General features: G+C 40.6%; 1 protein-coding gene across 1 annotated transcript in view; it reads left to right on the top strand.

Annotated features, from left to right (window-relative positions):
• The window catches only part of KCNK13 (potassium two pore domain channel subfamily K member 13), a 53,020-nt gene extending 41,304 nt beyond the window's left edge, over window positions 1–11,716 (top strand). The window contains 3 exon segments of the mRNA XM_030452282.1: window positions 10,275–10,409; window positions 10,412–10,477; window positions 10,480–11,716. Coding sequence (XP_030308142.1) covers window positions 10,275–10,409; window positions 10,412–10,477; window positions 10,480–11,165 — 887 coding nt within the window. The 3' untranslated portion in view covers window positions 11,166–11,716.
• Window positions 11,717–25,372: the final 13,656 nt, after the last annotated feature.

Genomic DNA, 25,372 nt, shown 5'->3' on the forward strand with positions numbered 1-25,372 from the left:
ACCACACCAACAGCCTTTTCTATATGGTGTGAGCTCAGGGTCTTTCCTTTGCATTTGCGGTCCACGCAACATCTACTTGGGAACTATGAATTTTTTGCCTTTATTCTTGACTTTTTGGGGCTATCTGCCAGTCCCTGATGAAATAGAGTAATATTTTTGCTGCCTTTTATGCTATGCTTCAGAAGGTCTATCCCTCAGATTGATACATCCAAGCATCAGGCTAACCTAATTTTCTGGGTGAGGTTTTCTGTTCATTGGAGAAGGCAATGCTGAGGCCCTTGGCATGTGGCCCTTGGCTCATGAGATGAGCTCCCAGCCTTCATCTCTGCCATCAAGATAAGGCTTGGAACTGGTTAGGAAAATGTAGTCACACACAAACACACATGCATATACAGTTTTTCTTCATTTTACCAAAAATTAGGTGTCCTTACTTGTGTCCAGCTTCCTTACAGCCTCTAATACTGGGGATTTTTTTTTCTTTACTTTTTTAAAAGTTTATACTCACAGCTGAGGTCTTTCTGCTTTAGTTGCCCCACAAGTGGCGCTTGAAAAAATTGCTCTGATTGTGTTGGTATTTATATAATCCAAGGTTGGTATATATAATCCAAGGAAGGGCTTTACTTTTACATGATCCCCTTCACTAAAATGACATCAACAGCATTTCCCCAGGCTTGTGTTAGCAGGAGGATAAACAAACCATATTTTTTCACCTGGCTTTTTTCCACTGGGGAGAAACCAAAAATCCTGACTTACTTCCCATAATTTTACCCTAAATGAGAAGAAACAATAAAGCATTACTCCAGAGGAAATATGTTCTAATATGTCTTGGACTGAAAAAACAGATCACAGAAGCTCCAGACATTGACCTTTCCTACAGCATTACATGAAAAGTGCCCTCTAGGAGACACAAAACCACTTTTTTCCTCCAAGATAAATAAGATGTCTTACCCTTCCATTCCAAGAATAAAATTCACAATAAGCAAATTAAACTATCCTTTGAAAACTCGTGATCTTAGAGGTATTTTCCAACCATGACAATTTTCTCCAAATCCATGAAGATTTTGTATTTGAAAGGAAATGTTAGTGTAGATGAACCTATGGCTTAATTAGTACACATTCTGTTCTTATTTTCAAGAGCTGAGGTTACTATGCTTACTCAGACTCACTGGACTGAAAACAAACCCTTGTAACAGTGTTAATTACATTCACAATTCAGATAAAGTATTATCTGCCAAAGCTGAATTACAGCTTGAAGCTACTGCTTATTGCTAGTAAGGTAGACTATTCAATAGAAAAAAAAAAGTTTATATATGTAACCATGTATTCATCATGTTTACACATGTTTATCTGACTTTTTTTTTTTTTCAGTTTTGCATGTATATGAACACATTCATATTCACTTAATTCCTTCTGCTGTAAGGAACTGAGACAAAGAAGTATTTTTGAATACCTGTTAGAGTCACACTACAAGATCTTTAGGTCTCGTTTTGATTCTTCACCACACCACAGAGACTTCATTTATACAGGGTATACAGTATATGCCCATCTTCTTGGCATACTCTTCTGGCATCAGTAGGAGTAGGCCAATGTTTTGAAGCATATTTTCCTGTAAGTATGTCTTTACAGGAACTTCTTTTGGTGCTAAATGTTAAACAAGTATACATTACTGCATTTCTTGATGACCTTAAATCCAAAAGCATATGCCTTTGGCTTTCAAATGAAAAATATTTCTGTTGTGATTAAAATTTGGATTTATTTTTTATTTCATGCTGTATTTTAACAGGAATGGAACTGGCAATATATTTTTTTTTACTGTATTATGTAAGCTGTCTCCTCAGCTGTGGCATTTTTTAAACTGTGCTACTTAGCCACAGAAACTACACTTGTCATTATTACAGAACCCATGCCAAGGTATCAGCTGCTAAGCAATTTTTGGCACAGGGTTTTAGGTTGTCCTGGGGCTGCACCCGTGCAGGTTTGGTCTCTGAGCCCTGCTGAAGCTCAGCTTGGTGGCATCATTGGGGCTGGTGGACATTTTTATGGAGGAGAGAGGAACGAAGGAGAGAGGCTGGGAAGTGTTTGTATAGATGTACCTGAGCACTTGGACACTCCTGCAGCCCCAGCAGAGTTACCAGGGTTATCCTGCCTTTTAGAGGCTGCCAAACTATTGGTGGCTTCACTGGGTCTTCAGGCTGGACCAGATGTGGTGTTGCATCCACATATAGAGCTCAAGTACCTTGTCGTTTGATATAGTGTTGCAAGTTGAAATTAAATATTAAATACAAATGTGTTAATAAAATTTCAATTATTTAAGATTTTTTTATGGTTTAAGACTAAATAAAACCTACACAAACCTCTAAATGACTGTTCAGTAAGTCACAAAAAAGTTTCAAAATAACAATAAGGTAATTTCAAAATTGAGGCCTGTTCTATCCCTACAGTAACACAAAAGGTAGGGAGTCTTACAAATCTATCTAGGGATGATGTAAAGGCCTTGGGCATAGTACCTGAGGCTTCATAAACTACATAAAATTATGAAGACAAAACAGAAGGTAGGCATGAAATATTTATACATGGAATTTATGATAGCATAGGAGCTGTAACAAAGTTGTATAAGACCTGGAATGAACCTTAAATAAAATATAACCTTAGTTATGTAAAGCAAAATGGCAAGGTTTCCATGAATTATCTTATATGACAAACTTACAGTAATGAAAGTTACAGAGGCTCTTTTTCCCAGAGTCATATATTACTTAAGGGCTGCATAGACATTTTAGCAGAGGTATCAACAGACCCATAAAGATATTGTCTATTAAAATAATTTTTTATTATATCTTTCATTCAGTGCTGTCCCTTTAGCATTTCTTTACTTGTGGCTCTTAGATTTATTAACATTGGAAGCTTTTCTTAAGCTAGGTTTCTGTTCAAGGCAGAACATGTGAAAAGAGAGAAGGGCAGTAACAGGTATCCAGCACTTCCAGACAGGTTTTAGGTGAGGTTCAGACATTGCTCACAGACACTAACACAAAACTGGCATTTCTTTCCAAACCCAAATCTGCTAAAGCCCAAAGATTTTGCTATTTCTACCCTCGAAGTCCCACTCACAGACAGAGGGTGACACTGACCTACACATGGGTTACAAGGTGGAGTTCTCAGGGGGCTTTTCTCAGAGGCAAAGAAATGTTACACACAATCTTTCAGGCAAGTCTTTTATATCCCCACAGTGGCCCAGACTGAGCATGGGACACGTGCAGTCCTCAAAGCAGAATCTCCTGTCCTCCATCTTCAGTGAAACAGAGGCAAGAGTGCTGTCTGAAGGGTTTGAGAACTCTCCAGACAAGCTAGAGAGGGAAACAAAAGCAATCTCAATTTATATGAGCAGATGTAGATTGCACTTGGGTAACTATATTTACTGTTTCATCAAAACATCTTGTATCATTAGTTTCAACATCAATATTGTCCTTTAGGAATGGACTTCACCCTACTGGGAGCTCTGCAGAAGGTTACATCTCTCTCAGCCTGCCCGGGTGTGACACAGTGGGTGCATTGGGAGCAGAGCAGCAGTGGCACCTAGGGCAGGGCCCGAGGTCACCCAGCAGCAGCTGACAGCCTGGCCCTGCATCTGGGGATGTGACTCAGCCCTAATGCCCCCAAAGGCATCTCCAGCTTTTGCAGCTCCACAGAGTGCCTGAGATGCCCCCGCAGGAGGCACAGAGCTGGCTCAGGCAGGCAGGTCTGGGAGCCTGGTTGTAATTTTATATTTATATCTATATTTATATTATTTATATTATTTATATATAAAGCTCCTATCACCATATTGATAAACATTCTCTGGATCCACTCTGACATCAGAAATAAGAAGAGGAGTCAGCCTGTTAGTACCTCAGCACTTACAGTTCCAACCGGTTTGAAAAAACAAACAAAAAAGAAGCCACAAGACTTTGCTGCCAGCCTGCCTGGCTGGTGTTTAGTACTGCAACTCCATCAGGGTTGGAGGGGGACCTGCTGTGAATGGCCACAGTTTGCAGTGTCAGCTCTGCAGGTGTGTTGCAGGTAGCACACAGGGCTCCTGTGACAGCCACATCACCCCAGCCATCCTGGGCAGGCTGAGCCCTTCTCCATCACATAGACATCTGCATGAGAAAATAGCATTGCCAATGAAATAAATACTACCACACTAGGCTGTCCCTGATAAAATATCGGGGTTTTTCCCAATAGCTGTTGCAGTAACAGTTTCATGATGCAACTAACTCATTTTCCCCTCATAATTGCAGAGAGAGCCAAGATGTTGAATTGAGTGGTTCTGACCACATGTAGGAATGTGTGTCTGACCAGACATCCACACTGTTCAGATGTCAAGCTTCCCCTGATGCAAAGTCACAGAGGGGTGTGTGTGATTTTCTGCATAACTTAGCAAAAAGGAATTTTGTTTCATATCAGAAATTGGACCCAAGATCAAGTTTATGCTGTAAGTTAACTGTGACAGCACCGTCCTTGCTTCCATGGACATCTCCTCTCACACAGTGGAAGTCTTCACAGAAATGTATCTTTTTCTTCTCTTCTGGGAAGAACTTATTGTCATTGTTCTTTTCCAGAAAAGGACTGTTTCAAGCTTGCTGATGTAGCACTTTCAGAAGGAAGTAGTGTGCTATGTTTTCCTGCAAGGGTGGGTGACAATTATTTCAGCATAACTACAGCTTTTCTAGGACTACTTATTCTGCTCCAACAGCACTATCAGGCTATCAGGGCAGATGTTTGGTCAGTGTTCAGTCAACAGTTGGGACTTGATGGTCTTGAAGGGCTTTTCCAATCAAGGTATCTCTGTGTAACTCCAAGTAAAGGGAATTTTCCCATATTATTAGTGTCTGCACACTGTAGAATAGTGCACAGTACAGGACATTTTTCTCAAGAAAGTCTTTTGAAGTACAACTTCTCTTAGAGTTCTTTATTCAGTCTCTCTTTTAGAAGCAAAATGTTATTATGTAGATAGTTCTGTGCAGAGTGTGTCTGCAGGAAGGAGGGTCAGCATCTTAGCAGGTATCAAAGACTTCTATATTTCTTTTCCTAATTGTTATTTTCTTGATCTTTTCACTGCAGCAGAACCATCTTGGTCCTATTTAGCTTGATTCACACCTGTTAAAACCACAGTTATTTTCCAGTGACTGTTCCCCTGGTGAAATTCATCATTGCCCCAGTGAATCATGGCCAAAGAAGAACTGATAGAGAAAAACATGGCAGAGAGTTAATCAAATAAGCAGAAATGCACTGGAATATAGCCTCAACATCACAGACAAAGGGTTTTTGATCACAGACTAAATTGGAAAGCTGTTTCATGATGATATTTATATTTCTAGCATCACAATGACTCATTATTGTTGCTATAGTGTTATTCCCTCTTTCTGCCCACTTCCTCTTTGTGGGAAAGGCAGAAGCAGCAGGCTGAACACTTTTAAAAAGGAAATAAAACCCCTCAGAAAAGAGACATATTTTGCAGAACAACAGAAAGACCCAATCTCATGATTCAGAATTGACTGGTCCTACTCTTCCTCCACACACCTTGTGTCCAGGGCTCATTCATGAGGGATTAGGATCAATCAGCTGTTTCTCACACTCTTTCTCAGCATCAAGCCTTACAGGAAATGAAAGCTGAAGGTTTAACGAATGTAACCTGTGAATGTCAGGACATCCAGAATTAAAACATGTGATGAACCACAGAATCATAGAACAGCTTGGGTTGGAAGGGACCTTAAAGATCACCTAGGTCCAACCTCCCTGCCTTGGGCAGGGACACCAACCTGGGCTTGAACACTTCCAGGGAGGGAGATGGCACAACTTCCTTGGGCAACCTGTTGCAGGGGCTCACCACCCTCACAGGAAAGAATTTCTTCCTAAAGGATACCACCAGGCAGAGGGAGATGAGTGTGGGTGATGAGCAAGGGGAAACGCCCACAGCGTTTGGTAGCACTGGAGTAGTTTACAAGAGACAAGATGAAATGACCTAATTCTAGCCTCATAGTAGGCAGCTGGGTAACCTGAGACTGCACATTGTGCCCTTTGGCCTCCTAAGGACATCCCAGGACTTGGGTGGCACAAGTCCCCTGGGCTGTGCTGCCCTGGCTGTGTCTGGGGCAGGGGATGTGGAGGGGGGAACATCCTGGGATAGGAAGCACAGTTGGGTGGGACAGGAGCACAGCCTCACCTTGGGGGTCTGTCATTTGCAGGCTGCTGCTTATTTTAATTCAACTTTTTTAGATTTTCCGAGATTGATATTTATCAGAACTTTGAGGAAAGAAAATAGAGAAACTAGATTTTTTGTGTGTGTGAGTTGATTAATTGAAGAAAAGTGAAAAGCTGATTAATTATATGATGTTGATGCCTGTTTCCTCTTGCTCAGTTTCAATATAAACATGTTACTGTTAGATTGAGATTAATATTTACTTAATGTTAGACAAGATACACCTTCTGTGGGAGAATTCTGTTGTAGGAGAACTTCCTATTGGACCTCAGTCTTTCTCAGCAAACTGACTACTGATAAGAATTACAGCTGCTCTGCTTTTTTTTGCTTATGCTCAGTTCTTCCTTCAGGAAATCATGAAGCATGATTGTATCATATTGACAATGTGTTTATGCTTTTAATTGTTCTTTATATAACTAAACCTATATCTTATGGATATAGCTGAACACACAGGTGGATTTTGAGCACTTTCAATAGCAATCTGCAAGGTAGAACTTTTGCTGCCAAGACAGAATTATTTTGCAAAGGAGGTGTGCAGTGCTTTAGAAAACTTCTGCTGACTCTGCTTGGAATTTAAACTCCTTTCAACATTGAAAATATAGCTCTGCCCCAGAGAAATTAAGATTAATATGAATATTCAGCCAACAAGTCTGAATCCTATTTTTAAGCAGCATGTAGAATTAAATCCACAATACTGAAAGTAAAATTGAACTATGGGGTTTAGTTGATCAGTTTAGCTGACTATAGTCAATAGATGGTAGGACACAGGTAAATCAGTGCATACTAATTTCATAATAAAATCTGAAATTTTTACTAAGTGGATCCACTGCATTACTGGGCTGGTCAAGTTAGGGTTTGGCATGTGTTCTGTCAACAGTGGGGACATAATGCCATATCCACAGATGTATCGAATAAATCAAATTAAACTTTTTTCAGTGCCTTAAAAACATCCAAATTTTCTAACTCAAACCTATCAGGTTCCTACTTGATTAGTTATAATCTTGATTTATACTTGAAATAATTCTTTTTCAAGAAATGTCACCCAACTTGCAAAATAAAGTTCACTAATTTCATCTGCCATTCTCTCATACCATAAAAACTATCATTAGCAATTTTTTTCTGGTTTTATTCTTCTTCTTCAGTTTAACTTCTTGCTCTCTCACTGGTGAACTGTGTGGATCTGACAGCTGTTCTAATTGCTCACTAAATCATTTCCCTTCTATATATTTGGCTGTTGGTTTCTCCTCTTCTTCTATTTGAGTAATCTCCTTCAAACTGCTCAGACTGATGTTTTTTCATGCAGGACTTGTAGAAGAACTCAAACATGAAACTGTTGCTTAACTAAGTGTGGTTTATAGCTGAAAATCAGTTTAAGTGCATGGAGAGAAATAACAGCAAATGTAACAACAATGTTTAGAAAAGATGGTAAAAATGTTCCTGAAAACTATAGGCCGTTGTCTGTCTTCCATAGAGAAACATTAGAAATGTGTAAACAAGAATATAATCACTTTAATTTCAACTGTTTCAGCCTTTTAAAGTTTTGGTCTCCTGCATTTCTTGGCTGAAACAATTAACCAAATTTACTTGCGTTCATGAATATTTCAAACACTCCAAGAGTTCATTTGGAGAAAAATATACTTACTGTCAAACAAGTCCTACTCTGTAGTACTTAATTCCAACCTAATCCTGACTGTGATGGTCAAACCAGGCACAGTGTGGCTCAATACATGAAAATCCTAGACATTCAAAAACTGAAATTATTTCTGCAACTAAAAGGTTATATCTCATTTTTGACAAATGGTCTTTGAACGAAAATACTTGTTCAATTAATATCCTTATACTGCTTTTAGGTTTTCCATTTTACTGCTTCTTGGAAATGTTAGTGTTGATTGCTACATATTGAGATTGTAAAAAGAAAAACGAACACAAAAAATTACATTTACTCCAGGAGGTCAAAAAGTGCCCCTGCTGAAGAGGTGGAGCTGAGAAGGGGCAGTCACAGCCAGAGCCTCCCTGCCTCTCTGGATCAATGTTCTGCATCTTTTGGTATTTATAATTCACTGTGTATTTCCCTCATGTCTGTTTGGGTGCCTTTGTGAAGCCTTTGCTGGTGGGATTTAACCCATGGAGAACTGAGTTCTGTGATAAAATCCAAGCAACTAAACAAACAAAGCTGAGGAGCTGAGGCTCTGGCCATGATGCCGGTGGCAGGATCCTGAGAGGAGCCTGTGTTATCCAGCCCCTTCTCTTCCTCAAAGAGCAGGGTGGGCTACAGACCTGCACTCCCCAACTCCCTCCCAGTGGCTGCTTTGGACAGGACAGGTTCACCTGCCAAGTTCCCCCTTGTCCATCAGTCTTTACGTGTCTGTCCACAGGGTGGAGGTCATGACTTGCATATAAGCCAGACGGCACAGACAATAAGCATCAAAACTGGGATTATAGGGGGATCAGGTCATGGAGCAGAAGAAAAAGATAGAAAGTGAGTGGAAATTCTTGTGTGCCAAGGTAAACAACAGCAAAAATTTCTTGTCATGAAGAATATTTTGTCTATGTGCTTTGCCTCATGGTGCTGTTCCCCACAGCACAGAGCTGCAGCCCATCCCTAGCAAAGGAGTGTGATGAGGAGGCTTGTGCCTCCTGGAGCTCCTCTGGATGCTATGGTTTGCCTGTGGATGCTGGGAAAGATGCAGCCACCCTTGGGAGCCCACACTTGGGGCTGTCATTCAGAGGGGATTGTGCTGGAGAGGTGAAGGTGAGGGCTGTTGCTGAACCGCATGAGGCAGGAACAGTGTTAGAGAGTGTGTTCTGCTGGTCACAGGTTTCCAATGAAGAGAAGATGAGTGCAGTTCAGAACTGCTGGAAATGTGGTCTCTTCACATTGCAGTTGTTTGTCTTCCAACAAGCACAAGTGTATCACAGTGAATATGATTTCCTTTATTTCCTAGAGCCTAATGTCTTTGTTTCATAATTAGCATCTCACAGTTACAGAGAGAGGGAAACAAATAAACCAACATGATTTATCTTGTCCAACATGATTTATCTTGTCCAGCATGATTTATCTGTCTGCTCAGCTAGTGTGTTTGTTTGGGCTTAATTGATCAGTTATGCAATCCCTTATTAATCCTAATAGAACAGCAGCAAAGCTAGTTATTATTCAAATTTGCTCTGTGATGATTTGGACATGTTTTAAGTAATACCTTATTAAAGCAAGATGGTCTTACTGATAGTTTTAATCAAAGCAAAATTAATATTTTCAGGCTTTAATAAGGAAGGGATTTGATAGAAGACTGAAGCACAACAGGGACTGAGAGCAGAGGAGACTTTCATTAAGACTGACACACACATTTGAGCTATGGTGTGGGACACAGAGAGATAGAAAAACTTCATCGGTGCCGATTTATAGAGGGCTTATGCCATGTTGAGATGCAGGGCAGGTCTAATGCCTGCTCAGGTCCCCCATAAGGGGCTGCTGCCCTTTTCAGGGGCTGCCTCCTTCAGGGTGTACTCCCATCCTGGGTTTCCTGACTGCCATGGCTGCTGTGCCACCCATACTTACAGAAGGAGCTAAGAGAGGCTCAGAAAGATTTCACCTTCTGTTATAAAGATTTAGTGAAGAATAATCCCTCAAAGGTAAGAGCTACCCCTGGGTCAGACCCATGGTGCAGAGCAATGAAAGAGAGAAGGCAGCGGTCTGATAACCTCAAAGCCTGGAAGTGATCCAAGGCAAAAAGGGGGATGCAAAGGACCTAGCAACCAGACCAAAATGCAGGCCTCAGACTAAATCCTGTTTTGTTTGTTTCCAGTGTGTTTTCTTCTGCTTTTTGTTCCGTTCTGATCCTGGATAAAATTCTGGCATGAGTTTCCTTCCTCTTACAGCTGGGGCAAGGTCAAGCACAAGTAGGTAACAGTTTGGGAGAACTCATTTTTGCAGAGCTGATGTGTGCCACAAGGGTTTGCTGCCCGTTCTTTTCTGTGACAGAACCCTGACACAGTAACTACAGGTTTACTTTTTTTCAAACTGCTCTGTTTTGTCTTCCAGGGTTTGGCATGACCACCCCAGCCACTGTCGGAGGCAAAATCTTTCTAATATTTTATGGCCTTATAGGATGTGCGGGCACCATTTTGTTCTTCAACCTCTTCCTGGAGCGCCTGATCACTGTCATAGCCTACATCATGAATCCTGCCATGAAAGACAGCTGAGAAGGAAAGGGGTCCTCCCTCATAACAGCCGGCGGGGCTCTGGGGCTCTGAGGTGGACAGCCTGGCAGGCTGGAAGCCCTCCGTGTACTACGTCATGCTGATTTTATGTGTAGCATCCCTTATAATTTCCTGCTGTGCCTCTGCCATGTACACACCGATTGAAGGGTGGAGTTACTTTGACTCACTTTACTTCTGCTTTGTGGCCTTTAGCACCATTGGTTTTGGTGATCTGGTGAGTAGCCAGAACACCAAGTATGAGAGCCAAGGCCTTTACCGCTTTGGCAATTTTGTGTTCATACTCATGGGGGTGTGCTGCATCTATTCCTTATTTAACGTGATCTCTATTGTCATCAAACAGTCCATAAACTGGATATTAAAAAAGCTGGACTGCAGGTGCTGCCACAGATGCCAAAGAAAATTATTTCGTTCACGGAGGAACGTGGTAATGCCGGGAAATGTGCGGAGCCGGAGAAACATCTCCATCGAGACAGATGGTGTCAACGAGAGCGACACAGACGGACGCCGGCTCTCAGGGGAGATGATCTCCATGAAAGACTTCCTGGCCTCCAATAAAGTCTCTCTGGCCATCATGCAGAAACAGCTGTCGGAAACTGCTAATGGCTATCCAAGGCAAATGAGCTCTAATTCGAAGCAGAATGGATTCTCTGGTGGGGTTGGAGCCCTGGCAATTATGAATAACAGACTGGCAGAGACAAGTGTGGATAGGTAAAATAGCAACAGTAGTAACAGTAAGAGAGGGTGAAACATTTCAACCAGTACAGAAACAATGTGAATCAAGTGGCAGGAGCTAGAGAGGGAGTGATGCCAGAGGGTGGGGTGGATGTGAACAACATACCTCCTGGGAGAAGACCTCTGACATTCTGCTGGGGCTGTCACTTGGTGTCTTTGCTCTTTGAATGGCATCAGTCGCAGCCTTCCTTCTTCCCCTTCCTTATGTTCCTTAAACAGGTCACTGCAGGATAAATTTAATTCAGATCAATCTTCCATGTCCTCTTCTCCTTCACTTATGTGAAATACAGACTTCAGGATTAGAAATCCATGGAATGGGAAGAAATGAAGTGCATCTACTGAACACATTCAAAATTCAAAGATTGTTCTGAGATTTCTGTCTTTTGTCATAACTGTTTTCTGAAAGTAGCTTGTTTGAGATCAAAAGAGGAATCAGCCTTTATCTGTGATATTGCAGATCTATTTTAATGGAATAAAAAGCCCAAACTATTTTCTTTTATATATCTCTTCTTAAAATGTACTCCTATTGTGAAACAGCTAGGCTTGAAAAGCCAGCTCCTGCTGCCATTAGTATTTGTATAAATCTGGAGTAATTGTATGAAAGTTGGTAGTACTACTCTGGAGTTATTGTGATGTGAATGAGAAGATAATTTTGCCTTTAAAATTTAATTTAATCTTCTCTCATAAAGTATACTGTCAAAAGTGATAGAAGGAAAAAATTATAGCACTTTTCCTCTTTCCATTTGCAAAGCACATGATTTTTTTTCTAGGCTACTTTTTCTTCTAGAATGGAATCACTGTGGCTTTCTGTTTCTAAAATATCATATTAAATTGAAAACTGCCATGATGATGAGTTGTATGAGTTATTCCACGACAACAATCAGAGATTTTTCCAAATTTCTATTATATTATGTTCAATTGTGACTGATGCAATTGAGCATCAGCATTCTGTAGTAAATGAGTTTACACAGGCTTTAGTATGCAATTCAATTGCCATGCCAGCATTCCATGTATTATTATAGGTGACTGTGATCACAAAAACACTTTGGCAGCATCCGTTTTACCTTTCATGTAATTCTGTCATTCTTAACCTGCTTTTGTGGCTTTTGGTGATGATAATGACAGGGTCTTTATTAGAGAAATGGAAAATATTTAACTTCTCATCTTTCTCAATGAAGTGCTCTGAGTGTTCATTATGACTAGAAAGAAGATTTCAATGAGAAGAAGAAGAATAGAGAATAATAAAACTGAGAAGAATATGAAAACAGGAAACAAGGTGATCTTTAATGAGAGTGAAATGCTTTGCATTAGATAACTGGAGAAATAAGGGATTAAATTAACATGAAGTCTGGAAGAATACTGGGCTGAATTCCCAATTCTCCCTTAACAGTACAATGCATTGTAGCTAAAAAAATCAAAAGATATGGAGGTGTAAATAATCAGGATTGGTCACAAAGGACCTGATCCAGTTTTCCCTGAAGAAAATAGTACATGTATCAGGATTAAGTTTTCTCACAACTACAAAACCTTGCATAGTACCATAATATTAGAGAATTTAAAACACTAGCATGCATTTCTTAATTTCTGTGATTTGGGATACTGTAGATAGCATCTTCAGTTTAATTTATACTAGGAGTTACTATCATATGCTTTATCTTCATTCTGACATAAACTTCTTTTATGTAGGTTCCTAATATCTTAGGATAACATTTGAGTACTCCTTTTAAGCAATATTTGAATTTGAAAACAAAAGCATACCTCTTGGAATCCCTTAATATAATAAAGTAAAACTAGATATTAGATTAAATAATTGTACTTAACTAGCAAAAAGTATTGCAAGCTCTTTTTGACATATTACAGCTAAAATGCCATGATTAAAAGTCAAGTCCTGCTGCCCTTAGTAACAAGGAGAGCTTCAGGCTGAAGCCATTACTCCAAAGTCTGATATCAGCTCAGCTGTACAGAAGTGGAATATCCCTAATAATATCCCTACATATTTGCATCCATGTAAAATCCAAGTCAGCTCCCAAGCCCTAACTTTGGTGAGAAAAGCAGTCTGACCTGTTTTGGGGGTGGGGATGGGGTGGTATGGCTTAGCAAAAATTGCCACTGAATTATTTTATATTATATAATATTACCCAATATTATATAACATACCCAAGATACGTTACATTGCTACACTTTTTTTTTCTCTCCCAAGACTGTCATTGTCTCAACCTCACTGAATAAAAATACCTGGATATAAAAAGAGAAAAGTACTGCTCTGAAACCTTCTTTCCAAATTAATAGAGCAATTCCTCTATTTGCGTCCCTTAATCCAAACATTTCATTATTACACAAGTGTTCCTCATACTGCAAACTAGCAGAAATAGTTTGGGACTTGACTGACTCCTTAAGCAGATCCCTCATTCTGGGCAGACCAGCCACAGTCTTGAAAACTGCAGCTTTTCTCTCCGTTTATGACAGTCAGTAACTCTTAGCTGCAAATGTCAGACTTTGCTGAGCACTGGACACAGAAGTTACTCAACATGACTTCCTTTGACAGATGACTGAGGCAATACTCATTATCATCTTAGACAAATAACCAGAACATGCAAGTTTCTTTAATTGATTTATTGTATAGTTCTGTGTCATCTTTAATGATGGATCTGGCTTCCATATTGGATTTTCACTCAAATCCTTCCATATCTAATGAGCTTTCAGAATTTGGTTCTGGAAGTCTAAACACAGGACAAGATTCATAGCAAATAAGCAAGAAAGTAAATCAAAAGAAAAAGTTGCACACACTGATGTAAACAGTTAAAATATTACAATCTGTATAGTCAGTTCAATAGAGATTACTGAACTTTTCGAATAAAACACATCCCAGTACCAGATCACTAAGGTGGCCTTCAGATGGGTTTCAACTGCTCCCAAGACATGAGGCAGTCCTCTTGCTCCTTTCCATACTTTGTTATACCAAACCTCCAGTCTAGAGGCCAGGGATCTATTTTCAAAACTGTGTAATCTAAATTTTAGTACCGTATTCTTTAGCACTAAAATCTTAGTCAAGACAGAAACTTCCTTTCAAAAGTATGGGTGTTGGGTTTTTAAAGCACAATATTTTGTTACAAATCCTGGATATACTCAAGCTCTGAATGTGCACTCAACAGGTAATAAGTACCACTTTATTCAGTGGGCCAAATTACAATTTGTAGTCTGTCAGACTGAAATTGAAAGTCCTTAGTGGACTATTTTCCTGGAAGTTTGGCTTACAGTTATGCCCCTCTTTAAAAATATAATGTTGTACAATATAATTCTTGCACACTGAAAGGAAATAAACTACAGTGAAATAAGTAAAGGGAGCTCTTAGATGTGTTTTTTTTTTGCTACTCCTAGGTTTTGTAAAATTTGTATATCAGGTGCTTTGCTGAGTATGTGTCAAATGAGTTATATTAATTTATGTCCATGAAAGGTGAGGTCCTCCCTTTACAAGGACATGAACAGGCTTTTCAAAACCAGCTAATCCCTGATGAAAGTCAATTCAATTCCCACTGTAGATTGACTTTCAGTAGAAGTCAGGTACCAATTCCCTTAGGTAATTTCAAAATTCCAGCCGTGCTATATGTTTTTGACTCTAAGCTGACCTGACAGTGTCCCTGAAAAGTTCAAACACTTGGAGCAAGGTTTCAGTGCTGCAGAACAGTAAAAGCTGAATTCATTTATTTAAAAGCCTTTTTATAGTGAAAGCTTTGCATTAACGAAAGAGCACAAGCAATGTTTACAGTTTGTTTGATTTAATCTTGGCCCCTGCCAGTTTTAATTTGATTTGACACATTTATAAATTGAATAACAAAGAGAAGGTTGGGCTGATCATGAAAAAGTAACCAGCTTAATATCTCAGACTGAATTAATCAAGAGAAAGAGGTCAAGTTGGGGAAGGAGCTTTCTGATTAACATTAGAGTTGCATAAAGTTCCTGTGGATGTGGAAAATACAAAGTTGTTGGGATGACTCCTCTACAACAGCTGTGGAAGTGAAGCTGTTTGCTGTGACCTGCCAGTGTCCCCGCTCTGGGAACAGCAGCTCAGAAAGCTACAGCTGAGAAGGGGCAGCATTTCAACCAGTTGCTTGTGTGTTGTTTTTGTTAGGTTGCTAACATTTGGCTGATACTGTAATTCCTTGGACTCTTCAAGAAGAAGGAATCTTCCTTTGAACAATCTCATGTACAAGTGGTAGAGAATCACTGGGTGTTGTCCTTCCCCTGTGCTGAAAATACTGCCAAATATACCAGTACAATCTGTCAACTTGAGAACTTTCATAGTAGTGTTTTGCATAATTCAGGAAATAAGAATACGATCCATTCCCTCTTCTATGTCTTCCAAACAACTCTTGTCAACATTGCCTACAAAATACTCTTATGCTTCCTGCTTGAAAGATGATATTTCTCTAGCAAAATTAAAGCCATTGTTCATCTGAGTGCAACAACACAGTCCTATTCTTCATCAGATTCAAAAGAAACAGCCTGTGAACACAAAGAATGACTCTTCATGTCCAAGTAGTCAGAGGGTTTTTGATATGGCCCATGTTTATAGAGCTGCTTCACATCAGACCACAGAGAAATCCCATCACAGCAGACTTTTAAAAGTATTAGTAAATATAAGAGCAACCATGTGGAATAGATATGCTACTTTATATTTTTTTTCCTACAGTTCCACTCTAATATTCACCAACAGTTTTCTGGATTTGAAATAATTTCCAATAATAGAATAAAGAATATAAATTTGCAAACATTTTGAGAGGCATACTAGTGGGATTTGCATTAAACAAAATATCCCCTTCCTCAGGCTGCCTAGCTGTTTACAGAGAAAGTCTGATTAAAATTAAAATTAGAGTTAATAGGTTCTCTTTCCAAGGAGGTCTGTCAATTTCTGGATTCTAAATGGATTTCCTGCTGACTGTCTGTGCAGAAGGCAAGGTCTAGTTTTCAAATGTCTTTCAAAGCTATTACCTGTGCAAATACACACTGTCAGTATTTTCAGTTTGTGGCCTTACCTGAGAAAACTTTGCTTTTTGATATCTTCAGAAGAAAAAGATGTACATGAAGAAAAAAATGAAAATAATCTTCCATAACCCTTACATGTACTGCTTGTAAAATCCTCCTTTTTTTGCTAACTCAAAGTCTGCATCACAGTCTAATTTCTCCAGCTCACTGAAGTGGTCTGGTCTTATTAATGAATAGTCACAAATCATATCAAAGAACTTGAAAGTTGTGTTTGTTCATCTGTTCTAAATGTTAGAAACAAGCTGGTGGTCTGAGTAGTGGGTGATGTGCTAATTCTATTAGAGTTTAAAAGGCTGGAGTCACCATTGAACACATCTCTGCAATGGTCCTGGAGGCACCCCATGACCAGGGAAGCCCATATTGCTGCAGCAGCAATTGCTGGCTATTAACCTCTGGGTGCCTTATTGTCTGCATGTAGTGTACGGGGCCAGAAGTGAACAGAGATAATGCTCTGGTACAGAGCCACCGGTTCAGACATTCATAGAATAATTTCCTCTGGAAGAGGCCTCTGGATGCCATCTAGTCTCCAAACCCTTTCTCAAAGCAGGTCCAGCAAGTTCCTGCCCATCTCAGTGCAGACAGCTGTGATTTACTGATGCTGCCTCTGCATGCAGCAGCACCCTGTTCCCAGTGTGCTGACAGTGCCCTTCTCATGAAATTCTGACCACCACCCTGTGCCCAGAGGAGGTCACAACCATTCCTTCTCAGCTACTGCATCTGAGCAAATACTTGGCTCTCACTTAAAGCACATTTCTTTGTAAATAGCACCTGGGCAGCTTCTTGTCTCAGCCTAATATGTAGCAGCTGGGTATTTTGATCCCTAGATATCATTTTGTTAACATTCTTATTTGAGATGGCAAGGATTGAAAAGGTCATTCAGTCTGTCAGTCCCAGGCTCCTAAGCAGAGGTATTACTCCTTTGGCAGGCAACCCATGGCATCTTGGCTTGGCTCTGCACCTTGGATTTTGCTGTATTCTCAGCTCAGGAACTGATTATGCTCCTCTGAAATCAATGAAGACCTTTGCTATTGGGGTCTTTATCTGACATTTTTCACACAAGTTAATTTCACTTTACAAAAAATATCAAAAAAATATTGACTGGCCTTTTGCTTTTCTTCTGCTACCAGCTGTGCAAAATACTGTCTATTTGTGCAGTACTGTGTTCTGCATCACTTTATTTCCCAGGGACCTTTATGTGATCTAAAAAATAATCATCTACTTATAAGGACAACTTATTTAAAATTGGAAGTATCCAGGTTATTATCTCTAAGAATTTTTGGTAGTCACTCATTTCCTCAGCTGGGGAACTGTCAAATACCACATTTACCCTGAAATTTCCAGCAGTTCTTCAAGGGCTGGTTTTGCTCCATGCTGGCTGCCTGTGACAGCTTGTTCTTTCCCTCTGCTCTTTTTCCTCAGTCTGTTACCTACAAGAACCTCTTCCCTCCTTTTTTACTTCCCATTCATCTTTGTCTCGGTTCAACAAAGCCTTCTTCTAACCAAACATACCAAAGGGCTTGAATACTGCATTTGAAAGTGGACTCTGTAAAAAATTATTCTTGTAAAACAAACACCTCTTAATTCAATCTGGATTTAGAGCTAAACCTCATCCATTAAATGTAACGATGAAGATGTGGTTTTATTATTTTTCATTCCCACTTCCACTAAGTTTTTAGGAGGCTGAAATCGATTCTCATATACAAGTACTTGGATGGAGAGCAGCAGAAGTGTCTGACTCCCTGGCAGCTGGAAGCAATATTCAGCTGCTTTTTGTACATCCAACTGGCTTGTAATTTGCACGGACACTTATATTCTCTACAGATGCCTTCAGTAAAGGTTGATGAATGTATTCAGCTCTATGATAACAATATTTGTTGCTTTTGGTTTACAATGTTTTTAGTTAATGAATATGTCTGCATTGCTCTGTGAGTACAGTAACAAACAGTAGCACTCCAACCTTCCCCACATATTAGGGAAACAGGAGTTTTTACTTTCATTTTCTTTCTTTAAAGAGGATTAATCTTCACGGCTGCTATAAACACAATCACAGTATAGATGATAAGAGGTTTTTATCTCACCAGCTTCTCAGGTGTGATTCCACTGTCATTTGAGTGGATTTCTCCCACTGGCATCAAAGGCAGTATCAACAAGCTCGTAAAGCATTTTTGTCTGATGCCTTGAGGAAACAAAGTACATGGGGTCAGGCTGTACAGATCTGTCTCTCCTTCTCTGATCTGCTCTAAACATTTTGCAGAAACAAAATAGCTGAAGGGCAAGAGGGTTTGCACAGGATCTATTTCCTACACCTGCAAAATGTTAGCAGCACTTCACCTGAGAAAGAGGCTGAGGCAGGCTGGCAGTTATTAGGTACAAGAAAAGGCACACAGGTGGGTCAGGAGGAAAAGAAAGTGAGGTGCAGAGAATGATGTTCTGAGTGTCCCATAAGTTGAGAATATGTCAAATTGAACTTATACCTTCCCAGACTTCTGGCACAGCTTCATGTAGTCCATTTAAGACAGACCTCTTTGTCTGCTTTTGTCTTATAATGTATCTAGCTTTTAGTAAATGTAGTTGTCTTTGACTGAGAAGTTGTATCAGCAGTGAGATTTTCTGCAATTTCCTACAAATTCCTGAAATGCCAGTTTCTGCAAAGCATCAAAAAGTATAGTGCTATTTTAGCACCCCTAAAAACACGCAAACAAACAATTCCTTTAATCTGACAGAATTTTAACTTTTATATTTATAGCTCAGTCAGCTTCTTTGCTAGCTACCTTGAAGTCTGTTACTTTCTTTGGATGCCCAAGCCTTAAATGCCCTCTCCTTACACAACCAAAACTAAAGAAATGTGTCAACATATTTGCAAAGAGTTGGTACTTGTTTGACACCATGTAATGGGCTGTGCAACAAGAAGAATTAGTATCTGCAGACCACTGTCTAGAATGATAGGAAAACAGAGCACTTTGTCATGCTTTTAATGAATTTCCAGTGTTGTCCCAGACAACTTATTGCAGAGCATCATTAATTTTACTTTTAAACATTTTTCCAAATGCTTAATTTCACTCTCCCTCACTACAACAAATGTATATTGCATTCTAGCTATGCTGAATATGGAGAGCAGGATATTCCTTTTCCAGAGGGTATTTTTTACATTACCTCCTCCCAGTCTTTGCTACTCTAGACTAGAAAAATGCCCTTCCATATCTAAAGTTTTCCACAGTTGCTCTGTTGTGCTCCAGACTGTCTGGTTGATCCACCTTTTTTTTTTTTTTTCCTAAAGTACCCAAATACTGGGTTCAGTTTTGGACCCCTTGCTACAAGGACATTGAGGCGTTGGCTCAGGTGAGACCTTAGCAGTCTCTACAGCTACCTGAAAGGGAGCTGTAGTGAGATGGGTGTCCATCTCTTTTCCCAAGTGCAAGAGCAAATGGCCTTAAGCCATTACAGAGAGGCTCAGGTTGGATATTAGAAAATAATTTTTTACTGAAGTGGTTTTCAAGCACTGGAATAGGCTGCCCAGTGTATGTGTAAAATACACGTGCCCAATGTATGTTATGTCACTTAACATACTCCTCATCTTTTTTCTACCATTAGGAACTAGTGCTGGATGTCAATGAAAGAGTAGGTGTGAGCTTTCAAAAGGGAAGTACCAGTCTCTTTCCTGATGCATGGTAAAGTGGGAAAATTTGGGGACTGCTTTTTCAAGAATTTCCATGTAAACATGTAAGTAAAAGAGCTTGCTGTATGCCACGTCCTGGTAATGCTATTGCCATGGTGAACTGCAGCAGCAGAGTATGTGATAATCAAAGCATGTTTGTGTTATTAGTAAAAGAAGAGCATATTCTCCCAAAGGGAAAAGAAGAACTTAAGTATCTTTAAACACACCAGGTTGCTCCCAAATAATAAAATTTCCACAAGCCTTAGATGACTTATATGATTGAGCCTCAAATGAGAGTTATTTTCAGTGAGGTTCCACAGCCCACTTTTAAAAAGCCATCCAGTTTTTACCGTGCCCTTATACCACAGCTCCACAAAGAGTGGGCAATTGGTCGTGTCTCCTCAAATGCCTCCTTTGACATGAACACTGCTACCACATGCTTCCTGATCCCCACGCTGAGCTGGGGCCACTCTTTGCTTGGAGGGCTGGGAAGCAGACACAGGACCATCCCACCAGGCCTGCTGTGTTTGCAGTAGCAAGGCATTCCCCATTTGTTGTGCTTTGTTGTCATGGTCCTCCAGTTCCTGGGGAGCAGGGTGACCAGACAGGCAGCAGCACGTACTGGTGGCCTCCCAGGCACCCTGTCCCAGGGTGCTCACCCCTGTCCCATTTTCAGGCACCACAGCAGGAGCAGGGGCTGCACCTCAGGCTGTCAGCCCAGCCTGTGACCGAGGTTCTCTGCACAGCCATCAGCTGAGGTGCCCGGAGCCCCTGCATATTCCTGGGGCAGATGCTTTAGGAAAGGTTTAGGATGAAATTGTAGGATTCTGCTCAGGTGTTCCTTTACTTAAAAAGCCTATCTACTACCATAGCTAGCAAGAATACCCATAAGCAAGTTTTCCTATGAGCAGCAAAACTAACAACGCCTGTTTGCATTCATATGTCTGATGTTTCCTATACTTGTTCACTGAAACAACTGTAATATTATCATTTTCTCTATATGACCAGCAAAGCAAAAGAGCCCCTTTCTTTCTATTCCAAATGACATCTCTTTCCTATTCATGTACTGCTCTCTCCAAAGTGCTCACATTTCTGATTCTTGAAGCAGTTAGATATTTGAATGACAGTAGGTGCACAGTGTCTTAAGTACATTTACTTTAACAAACTTTAACAAAGGAGTATTATTGCACTAATATATGTAGCTGTATGAGTCTTCTGGATTGTATTTCAAGTGTTATATTCCATAATCTTACTCTACTTTAACAGCTATTTGCTTTTTGCAGAAGTTGGGAATTGGTATATATGCTTAGCATAGGGAATTAGGCTAATGTTCCATGAAGATGAGCAGCTGTGATAATATATTATTCAAACCTCAAATTTTATTAGATTCAAGTCTTTCAAAGTGATTTTCTCAGTGTATCTTGAATTATCTATTCATTTGATGGCAGTTTCTCATTGAGAGATATATGGTTACTGATGCGCCATTAGAAAGATGAAAACGTCTTTCATGTACAGTATGCTGAAAGCAATAAGTATCAAATCTTACCCCATAAAAGCACTATCATCATGTCTGGATCCCATAAATGAGAAGCTATGAGAGTATTGAGAGCATCCAATCCAATTATTTTCATGCCCATAAGTGATTTTAAAATTAAGATACTGATATTTTTCTATTCAATAAAAAAGATAATGTTATCATATGAGTGTGTTTTAATTGTTTGCAGGTAGCGCTAACCAAAATGGCTACTCGCTTAACACAACAAACCAGCAAATACTAGGAAGCATGTTGGGGTTTTTTTTCCAAAAACCTTTTCAGACTGTTTAAGGGCAGGATGAGCAGCACTGCTAGAAGGCACAGCAACCTACTGTTGGTAGTTTGGGGTGAAAGTAGGATTTGGCACTTTGGAACAGAGCACAGAAGTGTCTGCAAAAGCCGAAAGGCTGCTGTATGAGCAGAGATTTCGAACCTTTCCAGTGAGAGGGCTTTTTTTTGCTCCTGCTTTATGGCAGGGCCCTCAAAGAAACCCCCAGAGCAAGGACCTTCTCTCAGCCACAGGCATTCTGGGGAGGCTCCGGGTGATCCCCGAAATCTCCAGAGAAAATCCATTGGCCAGTCAGTCTCGGGCAGCAGTGCCTTGACCTGTGACCCACGGGGCTGTGCTCGGCAGAGAGGGCTGGGGGGAAACCTGGCTCACGAGGCACCATGAGAGGGCCCCGGCCAAGAGCTGCTGAGGGTGAGATGTGTCTGGATGAGACCCTGCTGAGGGGACGAGGGGCAGATAAGAGTCCTGGCATGGCCAAGTGGGCTGCAGGTATGGGACAGACCATGGGCCCATGAAGGTCTGGGATGGGCAGGGTTGTGGGAAGCTGGAAAGTGTCCCTGCTGCAGTGTCACTGAGGGGCTGGTATGGGGTCCTGAGCTGTGGGCAGAGTGGCAGAGGCTGGTTAGGGCAGAATGGCAGAGGCTGGTTAGGTTAGAGAATGGTTAGGGCCAGTGGGGCCCTCAGTGCTCTGACTCATATGGGGTTTCTCACAGTAAGGGCAAGAGCTCTGTCTCAGGCAGCCGGGGTTGGCCCTAGACTCAAGTCTCAGCTGGTGGAGCTGAGATACAGCCATTTTAGGCAGGAACTTCCCAAGGGGCAGCTAGAGCATGATGAGGTTCGTGGTTTGCTTCAGCTCAGCTTCAGGTGCCCCATTCGTGGTGTTCCACAGGGCGCAGCTCTGCTTGGCTGCTCCTTCACAGCGCTGCGAGGCCCTGACACCTCCTGTGGCAGCAGAGGCTGTCAGGGCTCACTGCCAAAACGAGCACCTGTCCATTAAATGCTCTCTAATTTAATTTGCTTGACACAGACTTGGACGGTTTTGTGCGAGAGTAGTTCTAACTCTGTTAGCACAGCTTGTCAAAAAGCTCTCATGGTCTCAGCAAGCAGTTAAATGAGGCACTTGTCTCTTTTATGCAATGTATCAAATCCATGCCTTCAGCTCACATCCATGCTCTTTGCTGAAAGGAAGATGTTTGTGTTAACTGAAGCCTACTGTAATGAGGCAGATTTTTAGGTCTTCAGTTCTATTTTTCAGAAGTTATTCTTGTGTCTGAGTTTGCTCTCCTGACAAATACAGTATCAGTGCTGAATCAGGGAGGGGAATGCAGTACGGGAAGTGCATAAGTACATGATCTACATTATTCTCAGAGAATAACCCTGGGGTTTGTGTTTTACAGACTCGTGAAAGCCTCTCCTCCTGCTTTGCTTGGTATAAAATAAAAGCTGCACAAAAACACATTGGCTTCATCTAAGCAGAGGACAAATATTCAATTGAAAACCTTGTTGGAAACAAATGATCAGATCTGATTTTTGTTCGTCTAAAGAGCAGACTTGTATATCTCAGGTTATGTCTCAGTCACAGGGCCACGGGCTGCTTTCTTTGGGTTATATATGCCTTAGAAAAATGCTAGTATGGGCCTGAAAAGTTCTCCAATTAACAACTGACAAAAAAGGAGAATGAGGCAAACTGGTGGGGATAAAGTATGTCAGGTATTCTTCCAGGTACTTACAGGTTTGAAAACTAACATCTGTCACACTGCTATGATCATTGTTGAGTCTGAGTCTACATGGTGGGACAACAGCTTTACCAAGTGTGCTGCACAGTTCAGGTCACCCTTTCCTCCACACCATGCTTCGATGGAAGCTTCTAGGAGAGCAGCTCAGATCACTCCCGTCATCTGGGTCACCAGTTCCTTTTGAAGGAAACCTGGAGGTAAGCTTAGGCCCTGTCTCTGAATGCTCCACTGATGGAAGGACATGGAAAGCAGAGCTGCAAGAGCTGCAGCATAGGTCAGGGAAGAGCTCAGCCCTGTAGCTCCTGCTCACCGTGTTTCACACCTTCTGTTTCTTTATCTTCATAGCACAACTGTACAGAGGAAAAGCAGTAACTAGCATCACAGCTGAAACATTACTCCACTACCTTTTTGGTTTTTTGATCAAGACAGAGTTTGTTTGAAGGCATAAAATTCTATGTGATATATGTTAGTAAATAGCTGAGATGGCAAAGGAAAAAAAAACAACAGCTATGTTATCTGGAAAAAAAAATGTGCAGCATTTTCATCTTGACTGTATTGCACTATATGTGGTGCCAAGGTCTGATGCAGACTTGATGAGTATTTTCCAAGCTGAGACAGGACAGATGTATGTAAATGTCACCATGAATCTCATTCTTCTTCATTCACTGGCTGTTAGTACCTTTGAACTCAATGTTATTTTCATTCCCTCTCTGTTCCTCATTTCCAGTGCAATCAGCACTAACCAACATGTAGGAATGAGTTGTGGTCTACACTGAGCAGCAGGCTTGCTTCATATCAACAGCTTTGAGTACATGACCCAACTTACTACCTGATATTACTCTTCCTTCATATCAATACCAACAAGACTACAGGAGCTTCTGAAAAGCTAAAGGTATTGAAGATTCATGCTCTGCCCCTTTACTCTTTTTGGTATGTTTGAATCCCAGGTTTAAGATTCTGCCTTCCAGACACTGAATCTTCACCAGTACTGATGAACTTTAGGGTTGGAATTGAAAGCCCAACCAGACAATTAGATGTTTGGACAAGGCCAGTACACTAGCATGATAATGGAAGATAACAGAAAAGACTGTGCAATTTTTTCTGTGCCCTTCATCTGATTGCATTATAAATTGGCTTCCTTTAGTGAGTAACTTCTTCTGTTAGGGTTTTCTTTTCTGGTTTTTGGAGGTGAGGTGATGCTTGCCTCTTCTCACTAGTAACTAGTGATAGAATGAGAGGAAATGGCTTCAAGTTACATCCCCTGGCATTGGTTGGATGCTAAGAAAAACTTCTTTACAGAAAGGGTTATTAAGCATGGAATGGGCTGCCCAGGGAAGTGGTTGGATCACCATCCCTGAATGTGTTTTAAAATCATACAGATATGGTGCCTGGGGATGTGGTTTAACAGTGGGCTAGCAGAAGTACATTAGTAGTTAGGTTAAAAGTTGGACAGGTCTTCTCCAATCTGAAAGATAAACTTGAAGAGTTTGGGAGAATTGTCCTTCACATCAAGTTTAACGGACCTTCCTGCTAAACTTTTTTTACTTTTAAGACTCCTGCAATTTACTGATTCCCTTCTGTTGCTTCCTGATTGACTCAGAGGTTTTCATAGCTAGCCAGTACCACTGTGATAATTTAAAACCAATTGCTGCTACTGAAAATAACTGTAAGTGGTCTCATTTACCTCTCTTGATCATTATTTTTAATCTGAATGTCAGAAGTTACACTCAGAGGAAGTCTGCATATGCAGATTGATAAGAATCTGTGGAAACTCATGGAAATTTGCTTCTTAGTACACTGGTAGTTTTTTCTGAATTTATGGCACCCCTATGAATGAATTATCTGATACACAGGATCAGAATGAGTTTCCATATTTTCCTGTATTGCAGTCTTCTGCTTCTAAATTGAAATGTTTGATTGAAAAGGAGAT

Source organism: Calypte anna, chromosome 5A (genome assembly GCF_003957555.1).
Source record: "Calypte anna isolate BGI_N300 chromosome 5A, bCalAnn1_v1.p, whole genome shotgun sequence".
In the NCBI taxonomy this organism is placed as follows: domain Eukaryota; kingdom Metazoa; phylum Chordata; class Aves; order Apodiformes; family Trochilidae; genus Calypte; species Calypte anna.